The sequence below is a fragment of the Syngnathoides biaculeatus genome, chromosome 7 (genome assembly GCF_019802595.1).
Source record: "Syngnathoides biaculeatus isolate LvHL_M chromosome 7, ASM1980259v1, whole genome shotgun sequence".
Lineage (NCBI taxonomy): Eukaryota > Metazoa > Chordata > Actinopteri > Syngnathiformes > Syngnathidae > Syngnathoides > Syngnathoides biaculeatus.
The window spans coordinates 23,806,540-23,817,913 of NC_084646.1; the positions used below are offsets into that span (position 1 = coordinate 23,806,540).

At 41.0% G+C, this 11,374-nt stretch overlaps 1 protein-coding gene and 1 pseudogene across 1 annotated transcript; both read left to right on the forward strand.

Annotated features, from left to right (window-relative positions):
- Positions 1-63: 63 nt before the first annotated feature.
- Positions 64-4,823, forward strand: LOC133503187 (megakaryocyte-associated tyrosine-protein kinase-like). Its single transcript, XM_061824505.1, has 5 exons — positions 64-183; positions 3,113-3,335; positions 4,107-4,200; positions 4,261-4,326; positions 4,572-4,823. The coding sequence occupies exons 1-5, from the start codon at positions 179-181 to the stop codon at positions 4,673-4,675; spliced, it is 492 nt and encodes a 163-aa protein (XP_061680489.1). The 5' UTR covers positions 64-178; the 3' UTR covers positions 4,676-4,823.
- A 123-nt stretch (positions 4,824-4,946) lies between these two features.
- Positions 4,947-9,810, forward strand: LOC133503525 (megakaryocyte-associated tyrosine-protein kinase-like; annotated as a pseudogene).
- Positions 9,811-11,374: the final 1,564 nt, after the last annotated feature.

Consider the following 11,374-nt stretch of genomic DNA (forward strand, 5'->3'; position numbering starts at 1 on the left):
ATTGCATCATTTGTCAGGAAACACATTTAAGCAAATACTGGAGAAATTCTGTGACAGACAGACTCTTGAATGAGACTTTAACCAGGATCTCCTCTTCTTAAATGCGATGGACAATGTTGCCACAGAATGAGATGAAGTGCTGGAAAAAATCTAATCCCTGAACAAGGAGTCTGTCTACATGAGGTAGTAAAACATTTAAGACTTGTTTTAAGAAAGCTCTTGACCTCTTAATAATACTATTCTTTAGTGTTCAGCTGGACTTACAAACCTTCTCACCTTCTCACCTTCTCATGGCAATGGTTGGTACTTCTTTTTATTTGAATACTAATGATAAATATCCATTCCAGCATCCATCGCCAATACATGTAATACTAAATAATTGGGAAGTAAAGTTATGTGCAGGTCTTGGAATTCAGCCACCTTAAGTTATGTTCACAACTGCAGACAGTAGATAGATTGTAAAGTCAAATTGCGGATTGTTTAGTGATGCATTCGCCTGACTTTGGTCCAGGGAGCAAGGGTTTTGTCTCTACTCAGTGACCATGTGAATGTGAGTGTGAATGGTTGTCTGTCTATCAATACCCTGCAACTAAGTGGCAACCAGTTCAGGTTGTCGTCCGCATTTCTCAAGTTGAGTTGGACTACAGCGACATAAGCGGTATTGTGGATGGATAGATGGAGGAATGTAAAGCACATACATAGCATAGCAGCGTCTTTTCAAATTTCAAGCTCTTGTGTACACCATTAATGTGACATTTAATGTAGTAATCCCAATTGAATATATAGTTTAAAAAATACTTTTGGGAGGTCAATTAAAAAAAAAAAAAAGAAAGAAATCACATATTGTGGTTGCACAAAAGTCGATCTGTCACAAACAACACGGGTTGTCACCGAAAGAACACAATTCCATACAGTGAAGCATGGCGGTGATGGCATCATACTGAGGTCATACATTGAAACTGTTTTCCTGCAGCTGGAAGTCAACCTCACATAAGGTAGAAGGAATTATTAAACGGTTCAAAATACCAGTCAGTGTTTGCACAGAACCTTTAGGCTTCAACTGGAAAGAAAATACATTTCAGGAAAAGCTTAGTAGAAGATCTGAAATGTATTTGTCTTTCTTTAATCAGTGTCGGGATAAATCGTGGGACTTTTTTTTTTGGGGGGGGGGCAAAAAAAATTATCAAAGGTCAATAGTGCAGATTATACATGGGAATTGGGAGAAATGGAAAAAACTGTCATATTTTACAAACGTGAGACATAAATGTGACTTGTTGTTTGTCTTTATGTCCACTGCGATTGGCTGGGAACCAGTTCACGGTGTACCTCGCCTCTTGCCCAGTGATAGCTTGGGTAGGCTGAGGCACTCGCGCGACTCTTGTGAGGATAAGCGGCTAAGAAAATGGATGGATGATGAGTAAACAAACAAGACATTTAATTTGTTTGATTTGATGGTTATCTTTTAATGATAATGCATTTCTGAAATGCTTGATCGTTGAATTTCAACCCAATTAAAATGAAATTCTGTTTCACCTGGTCCTTCATGTTTTCTTTAAAGAATTATACCTATCTTACAAATTCTACCTGGGTAATCGAACTTATGAGCACAACTGTGTCTTTTCTAATTTACTAAATAAAAGTAGGGTTCTGAATTTCAAGTCATTATTTTTAAAAAGTATGCAAATGAAGTGCTTAAATTCAGAATAAAAAAAATAGCAAAATACAGATAATACTTAATGTTATAGTGTGGGGGGGGGGGGGGTCGTCATAGGCTGTTTCGTAGTCCTTGAATCCTGGCAGCAGCTAGAGCCATTCCACACGTCCACCATCCACACACAGATGTAATTTCTGAATGTTACTCGGCAGTGGGTACAATGTTTTTGTTTTGGGGTTAGGGCTTTTCATGCCTTTGATGATTGCATGTCTGTCGTCAGCAGGATGCGAGTGAGTAATGATGACTTAGTGACACACTTATTTCTCCCAGGGGAACTCTTACAACCACAGAATCATCCCTTGCTATGAGTCCACATCATAACTTCCCTCTATTGTTAAATTCTAAAGGTTGAAGCCATCCCAGACTTTCCGGTAGTTTGAGACTTTAAATAAAAGCACAGAATAGGGTTCTTCTAACAACTACGAATCAGAGGTGAAGGACTAGCCCAATGACTCAATTCAAGTTAGACTTAACTAGCCAATTTTAGGACTAGGGACCTGCTTGGCTAAAATTTATGAAAGGCTTGACTTGATTTTAACTTGGTATTCATGAGTCTTGACTCGACTTGGACTTCAGCTTTATCCATATGACGTCACAGGTCTTACTCGTTTCCATTTGAAAGCTTCATTTTGAAGAGCAGTTGACCAAGGTTGTTTGACTTATGACTTGCTTCAGACTGACTTGTTTGGTTTTTGCCACAGTAACACTAGACTTGTTTGAAACTCATTTAAGAATGATTGAATTGGATAATGACTTGCAGCATATTATTTGACCATTTCACTGGTTGATGTATATTTTTTATTAAGACTTTATTTTAAGAAGTTTTCACTAATGAACAAGCAAATGATTACAAACGCACAGACCATCAATTAACATAGTTCCGTATGCTTCCTGTATCCCTCCCTCAGTACCAAGAATTCACAAAAAAATAACAACAATGGTTAAACCGTAGCAATAATTAAGAAATAAAAATGTAAAAGTAACAAAGTAGATGAATGCAGAAACAGACGCATCCACTTTTGATAGGAGGTATGGTAATAGTGATTTAGGCATGACCGGAAGAGAGCTAACCATACCAGACATCCAAGGAATCTTTCCGCTGAAATTCATCCTGAATGTTGTGGATGTGTTGTTACAGTCAAAATTTGGTTGAGGTGATTGCTGCCAAAGGATGGTTCACTTTACTATTTTCACTATTATTTTAAATTTTAAAATAATGTGATTGTTTTATTATTGTGATTTAGATTTATGCAGAAATGTAGGAAATTCCAAAGGCTTCATATACTTTTTCCTCCCACTGTATTTGTGTTCCCTACAACATATTGTTCCCAAGACCCTCAGTCCATGGTGGAAAACTACACAAAAACAAATGGAATTAATATGCCGCCTGTCCTCCAGCAGATGGTTTCAGGGGAAGATCTCTGGCCCAGAGGCAGTCCGCAAGCTGCAACCAGCCCAGGACGGCCTATTCCTGGTGCGGGAGTCGATCCGACACCCCGGTGACTACGTGCTGTGTGTCAGCGTCTGTGGGGAAGTCATCCACTACCGAGTGATGTATCAGGACAACAAGTTGACCATTGACAACAAGCAGCATTTCTACAACCTCATTGACTTGATAGAGGTAGTTTTTTTATTTATTTAATTTATCCTTGTGCTGATGCTAATATCTTTTTGATCTCAGAAAGGAATTTACATTTTTAATCTACTGTATTTTGATGTCTAGTTTTTATCCTTTAAATGCATTACACCACACAGAGAACTAACAATAATAAATTTTTCTCCAAAATTTCATGCAGGATTTGCTCAATTTGTCTAATAGCCTCAGTTAAATTCCTTGTATTGTAAAGTCAAAGAAGATTTTTTTATTAATTAATATTTACCAAAAATACTGTTAAGTCCTAGGTCTTCCCAACATGATAAACTATGCATTTAGTGTATTAATTTATCTTTTTATCCAACTAAGAAATAAAGATGTGATAGCAAAACAATTTACACCAATGGTGTTGCATTGCATTGTAATTCAATCCATAACGATGGAATCGACGAGTGGAGCCCTTTTCTCATTCTCTCATTGTTTTAAGTGTACCTAATGAAGTGCCCCATGATTCTATAGCGTCAATTAATATTTCTCCATAGTCATGTCACAATGTATTGCACAATACTGTAAAGTGTTTTGGCAACCACCACTGAGGTTATTTGCAGTTTAAAATCATGCAGAAAAAAAACATGGAGCGGCTTCCCGTTATTTTTCCATACTAGACAATGCGACCTATTTATAACCTCTAAATGCAGAACACAACTTAGTGAATCCACAAGAGGAATAAAACAATGTGATTTCCATGTGCTGCACATGACTGTCACCCTTTTTAAGTACTTGTTTCCCTCTTTGCAGTTCTACTCACACAACAAGGGTGCCATTGCTCAAATTCTACTGAAGCCAAAAGCAAAACATGGAGCAAAGTCAGCTGAGATGGAACTGACAAAATGTAGGATTTCTGGATTTTTAAGGTAATCACTGATCTTGCAAGTGTCTTTCTTTTTTTTAGCTGGATGGCTGCTGGACTTCACCACACTGACATTTGGACACATTCTTGGAGAGGGCGAGTTTGGTGGTGAGATTTTCATATATTTTATTTGCTCAATTTAAAAGGGTATTGGTGGCAGGTATGTGCTGAGCAAGAACCCACTTCACAAGTGAAAATCATACTCGAAGGCCAATTTATATTCCCTTAACACTACTTGATTTTTCACTTCTGTTAACAGTGAAACTTGATGGCGGTCCCCTACTGAGTGCTATTTTAATACGTTTCCTCTTACTCTGAGTTTGCTGATTGAGTGGATCTGACTTTGTCCTCAGTTGTGTTCGAAGGCGAATATTTGGGCCAGAGGGTGGCGGTCAAGACCATTAAGTGTGATGTCACAGCTCAGGCCTTCCTGCAGGAGACCACAGTGATGACGTGAGTCTGGACATGTCCATTCCTCTTTCATGAGCAACATTTAAAACTCACTTTGATCCTACTAGATACACTAAACCACATCCATTACGTTAATACATACTGCAATCTTTCTTTATTTTGATTCCTGTACATGTTTATTTCCAGACTTCATACTCAATCATACTCAAACAGAAGACATACATTTCATAATTTTCTCATGAATAGAACAGAGTAGGAAATTGTACTAATTGAAAACTATATTTACCCATTCGTCCATATTCTGCATTCCTTGTCCTCATCAGGGTTGCCAGTGGACTGGAGATATCCCAGATGACTTTGTTGAGCAACAGGGTACACCATGGATTTGTCAACATCCAATCACAGTGCAGATAGTATTCTGACGTTCATACTCATTCATACTTAGGGACAATTTGGAGTGACGAATGAACATATCGTGCATGTTTTTGGAATGTGGGGAAAAAGCTGGAGTACCCGCATAAAACACACGCAAGCGGGGTCGTTCATGCTGTTTCAGCTAACATTGTAATGCACAGCACCACGCAACGTGATAAATATTTCCCACTCACCACTCGTTGCACCCTGGTCATCCTTGAAAGGGGATCCTGCCATATGTGGGCCCTTCTCAAGGTTTCTTCTCTTCTCCCCAAATGGGGTTTTGAGTTTTTCGACGCCTGTTTGGGGGAGTTTACATAAGGCCTGGATCTTGTTGGTCTTTGTCGAATGTGGGCCTGTGAATCCTTTTGAGACTCTTTTCTGATTAAGGGCTATGACAAATAAATTAAATTGGCAAGCACTGGGAGAACATGCAAAATTCACACAGGTCCAGAGTCACAACTGTAACCCAGACCCTCTCAAATGTGAGGCAAAAAAATTGTGCCACCTCTACTTTTGGCGTCCTGACACTTGGTTCCAGGTGCATGTTGTCAATTAAATCAAGTATTCTTTTTCATACCAATTACACGTGTACTTTGTGAAATCCTGTGAAGAGCCTGTGAGAAAGAGGTTGAGTATTTAATAACTTACAATGCTAATCTATTTTCTGAGCCGCTCATCCTCACGAGGGTCACAGGAGTGCTGGAGCCTATCCCAGCTGTCATTGGGCTGGAGGCAAGCTCCACCCAGAACTGGTTGCCAGCCAATGGTAAGGCACATGGAGACAGACAAGTCGCACTCACAATCACACCTAAGGGCAATTTATTGTCTCAAATGAATGTTGCATGTTTTTCGGAATGTGGGAGGAAACCGGAGTGCTTGAAGAAAACCCACACAGGCACGGGAGAACCTGCAAAGTCCACATAGGCGGGGCCGGGGTTTGAACGATCTAACCAGTTGCCCCAATCTTCCACACATGCAAGCATTGAAATGATTTTATCACTGTTCAGTTTCTATTGATGCAGCTATTTGTAATAACTAAATAAACTACAAAAACAACATTGATAAAAACTGCCTATAGATCCATATTTAAGGCCCTGTATTTTGGCTATTTAGACCTTTATAGAGTGACTCTCCAACATGGACTAAGGATAAGGGTCAATTTCATTTCACACAACACCTTGGCTTTATTATTAGAGTGTCTAGAAAAGGCCCCCTCTGGCAGCTACTTTTGTATCCACTTTCCCCACTATTGGCCAAGTTTATCTCCTCTGATTGGAGGCCTCCATGTTGAAGACCCACTTGTGACCATGCACGTGTTTGTTGTGTTGACTGCACTGGCTCAGATCAGAGAGGGAGGCAGAAATCTTCGCGAGTGATGTAGATAATCTTGAGAAACTGTAATAACCCGATTTCAGGCCTCTGCAGAAAAAATGATTTGTATTTCACATCTTTACTGAGGAACCATAGAGAAAATATTACATCCCAAATACAATAAAAAGTTAATTTGGAAAAATATGCCCCTTCGCTATTTTTGTTATGTGATTTCAGTGGATTTTTATCTGTGACAGGGAAATCTGGCAAACCTCCTCAGGACAAGAGGCCGTTCACTTGTCGACTCCATGCAACTTCTTCGTTTTGCCCTGTAAGTTATACAGTATAAGTGTAGTTTTATGGAGTGTGCGTGTGTGTGTGTGTGTGGGGGGGGGGGTTATACAGTGAAGAAAATAATTATTTGAACACCCTACTATAATTTCAAGTTCTCCCAATTAGAAATCATGGAGGGGTCTTAAATTTTCATTGTAGGTGCATGTCCACTGTGAGTGAGATAATCTAAAAAGAAAAATCCATAAATCACAATGTACAATTTTTTAACGATTTATTTGTGTAATACAGCTGCAAATAAGTATTTGAACACCTGTCTATCAGCTAGAATTCTGACCCTCAAAGACCCATTAGTTCACCTTTAAAAGTCCACCTCCACTCTATGTATTATCCTGAATCAGATGCATTTGTGTGAGGTCGTTAGCTGCATAAAGACACCTGTCCACTCCATACAATCAGTAAGACTCAAACTTGTAACATGGCCAAGACCAAAGAGCTGTCTAAAGACACCAGAGAGAAAATTGTACAATTCCACACGGCTGGAAAGGGCTACGGAGAAATTGCCAAGCAGCTTGGTGAAAAAAGGTCCACTGTTGGAGCAATCATTAGAAAATGGAAGAAGCTAAACATGACAGTCAATCTCAATTGGAGTGGAGTCCCATGCAAGATATCACCTCGTGGGGTCTTACTGATCCTTAGAAAGGTGAGGAATCAGCCCAGGACTACACGACAGGACTTGGTCAATGACCTGAAAAGAGCTGGGACCACTGTTTCCAAGGTGACTGTTGGTAGTACACTAAGGCGTCAGGGTTTGAAATCATGCAAGGCACGAAAGGTTCCCCTGCTTAAACCAGCACATGTCAAGGACCGTCTTGAGTTTGCCAATGACCATTTGGATGATACAGAGGAGTCATGGGAGAAAGTTTTGTGGTCAGATGAGCCCAAAATTTAACTTTTTGGTCATAATTCCACTAACCGTGTTTGGAGGAAGACGAATGATGAGTTACTTCCCAAGAACACCACCCCTACTGTGAAGCATGGAGGTGGTACCATCATGCTTTGGGGGTGTTTTTCTGCACATGGGACAGGACAACTGCACTGTATTAAGGAGAGGATAACCACGGCCATGTATTGTGAGATTTTGGGGAACAACTTCTTTCCCTCAGTCAGAGCATTGAAGATGGGTTAAGATGGGTCTTTCAACATGACAATGACTCAAAGCACACAGCCAAAAAAACTAAGGAGTGGCTCCGTAAGAACCGGATCAAAGTTCTGGCGTGGCCTAGCCAGTCTCCAGACCTGAACCCAATAGAAAATCTTTGGAGGGAGCTGTTTCTCAGCGACAGCCCAGAAACCTGTCTGATCTAGAGAAAATCTGTGTGGAGGAGTGGGCCAAAATCCCTCCTGCAGTGTGTGCAAACATGATGAACAACTACAGGAAACGTTTGACCTCTGGAATTACAAACAAAGGCTTCTTCTTCTTCTTTTCCTTTCGGCTTGTCCCGTTAGGGGTCGCCACAGCATGTCATCTTTTGCCATCTTAGCCTATCTCCTGCATCTTCCTCTCTAACCCCAACTGCCCTCATGTCTTCCCTCACCACATCCATAAACCTTCTCTTTGGTCTTCCTCTCGCTCTTTTGCCTGGGAGCTCCATCCTCAGCATCCTTCTACCAATATACTCACTCTCTCGCCTCTGAACATGTCCAAACCATCGAAGTCTGCTCTCTCGAATCTTGTCTCCAAAACATACAGCTTTGGCTGTCCCTCTAATGAGCTAATTTCTAATCCTAGCCAACCTGTTTACACCGAGCGAGAACCTCAACATCTTCATTTCTGCTACCTCCAGTTCTGCTTCCTGTTGTTTCTTCAGCGCCACCGTCTCTCATCCGTACATCATGGCCGGCCTCACCACTGTTTTGTAAACTTTGCCCTTCATCCTAGCAGAGACTCTTCTGTCACATAACACACCAGACACCTTTCGCCAGCTGTTCCAACCTGCTTGGACCCATTTCTTCACTTCCTGACCACACTCTCCATTGCTCTGTATTGTTGACCCCAAGTATTTGAAGTCGTCCACCCTCGCTATCTCTTCTCCCTGTAGCCTCACTCTTCCCCCTCTACTTTTCTCATTCACGCACATATATTCTGTTTTACTTCGGCTAATCTTCATTCCTCTCCTTTCCAGTGCATGTCTCCAGCTTTCTAATTGTTCCTCTGCATGCTCCCTGCTTTCACTGCATATCACAATATCATCTGCGAACATCATGGTCCAAGGGGATTCCAGTCTAACTTCATCTGTCAGCCTATCCATTACCACTGCAAACAGGAAGGGGCTCAGAGCTGATCCCTGATGCAGTCCCACCTCCACCTTAAATTCCTCTGTCACACCTAAGGCACACCTCACCATTGTTCTGCTGCCATCATACATGTCCTGTACTATTTTAACATACTTCTCTGCCACACTAGACTTACGCATGCAGTACCACAGTTCCTCTCTTGGTACTCTGTCATAGGGAAATATTCTCCTATGGTCGTCAACCATACCCAAAGATGGTATTGTTGCCTCACTGTATTTACTGCAATGTCACTTTAGGTCTGCAAGTGTATTTACAAGCTTAACAGACCAACACTGTGTTTCATTCATTCCCCATTTGGGTCTCCGTTGACGTAGTGCCTATCTCATTTGACTTCGGGTGACAGGCAAGGGTACACTTTGGACTGGTCGCTAATCAATCGCACGGCACATTTTGACAAACCCCTATTCACAATTACATTTATAGCTATGTCTTTAATTAACCTAAAATGCATGCTTTTTTCTGAGATGTAAAAGGAAGAATACACAAGAAAACTGAAGTAATGAATTTTTTACTGTATATTTCATTGATTTATGAACATGCTTGAAGAACCTTTTCTCTCCTTGTGTGTCCTGGGTGCTGCAGTCTCTAAAGGAGGTGATAGAGCGAATGGAGGGTGGCTATCGCATGGAGGCGCCAAGGGACTGTATCCCTGCTGTGTACACCCTCATGACAGTCTGTTGGACCAAGGAGCCTCACAAGAGGCCCACTTTCCACAAACTGAGGTAGAAACTTGCACAAGAGATGGCGAAACACAGCTCTGCGTTTGAGTCAGAACACGGAGATGAAGTGGGGCGTGGCTCTTGATGTGGAGGTCTGACAATCTTTTGAATTGCATCTCGTGTCCAGTATTCCACTTGGACCTTTTGTTGAATATTGTGGATGACCGATCATTCAGGCTTACAGTCCACTCACTTGTCAGTTTATTAGGAACACCTGTACAGACAAGAACCACTCACTACAGCCGACATCACGCGGTTATTTGGTTCTGAATCTGTTCCTCTCTCTTTCCACATCAAAGGAAGTCTAATGAGCCTACCTTGTTGTTGAACGTTACTGGTGGTTTTTACCTTGTTTTAAAGCCTTTTCCCTTGCAACTATGCATTACAATTTCTGGATTTCTCCATGGTCTTCCAGATTTCTTCATTTTAACAGTGCAATATGTTATCGTTGACTGGGTCAGAGCGCAACCTTTTACTATTACTCTGCTGACGGCTGTTGATTGATGCAGGAGCTCGCATTAAATGTATCCGAGCATCGGACACTGATGCACATCCATGTCATTTATGCTCGTAATTTTTCTCACACTTTTGCGACCTATTGTCGATGTTTCATAATTCCTGTACCATTACCTTGTTTCTGATAGATCTGTGTTTTCCCTCACTGATTCTTTGAGCAGTGTACCCAAAAACTGCACCTTTCTCTCTCTCTGCCTCTCTCCCTCTGTCTCTCTCATTTTCTACTTTCTAACCCAATGGACCTTTCCGACCTGTCAATCACACATACAATAATAGCCAATCAGATAGCCGCATTGTCTTAACCCCTGGCTTGACACGCGCCTCTCGCCATATTGTCCCACAAGCAATGCTGGTTGTCAGTAGCGTGCGCTTGGAAAAGTTAATGTTAAAGAAAATGGTCCTCAGATCCGCTTGGGGAATGTGCAATTCTGATGAGAGATATCCGGCTAGGTTACAAGAGGCCCGGTTGATTCATTTTCCAAAGCCTAAAACACAGTTGTGGATTAAGGCTTACGGAAGACTGCACATACAACTAAATGTGAATAATATCAACAAACACAAGGCTGTATGTCCGAAGGTAAGTGAGGGAGAAGTATCTTCTCTGAGTTTGATTTTATTATTATCATTGCTTTATACATTGCAGGGGAACAAGTTTCACTTTGTTAGTGTATCACTGACCTGCTGAATGAAGGGTGTAATGTTTTATGCCGAAGAGTCAGGTTAGTGATATGTAAATGCGCAATGTCATGCAAGAGAAATGTCTAGTTTCCCATTTGTATCACATCAGACTTTTAAGACAGAGCACTGGGTTCGATTACGAGCCTAGTCAAACTTTTTCATCTGTTGACTATGCTACTGACTGAGTTAATCCCCATTGTTTAAATGCACTTGTAGAAAATCGAACCTGACTCACTTATAAAGACTACAATTACTCGTGATCTTTCCAAGTAAAAAGTACTCACCCTGCTTTACATGAGTAGTACGATTCCTCTGTTTTATCCTGTTGGATTTCAATATGAAGTTTGTGAGGCATCAAACTTTTTTGCATCGATCGCCAACATTTCGATGTAATTCTGACATTGCGTCCTGCTCTGTCCAAAATCTCAATATAGTGTACATATCCTTGTGTGAAA

What these genes read in the sequence shown, in the direction of transcription:
- LOC133503187 (XM_061824505.1), top strand. An exon ending in ACCTCATTGACTTGATAGAG is followed by an intron (nt 3,336 to 4,106) that starts GTAGTTTTTTTA and finishes CCCTCTTTGCAG; the next exon opens with TTCTACTCACACAACAAGGG. An exon ending in TGAGATGGAACTGACAAAAT is followed by an intron (nt 4,201 to 4,260) that starts GTAGGATTTCTG and finishes TCTTTTTTTTAG; the next exon opens with CTGGATGGCTGCTGGACTTC.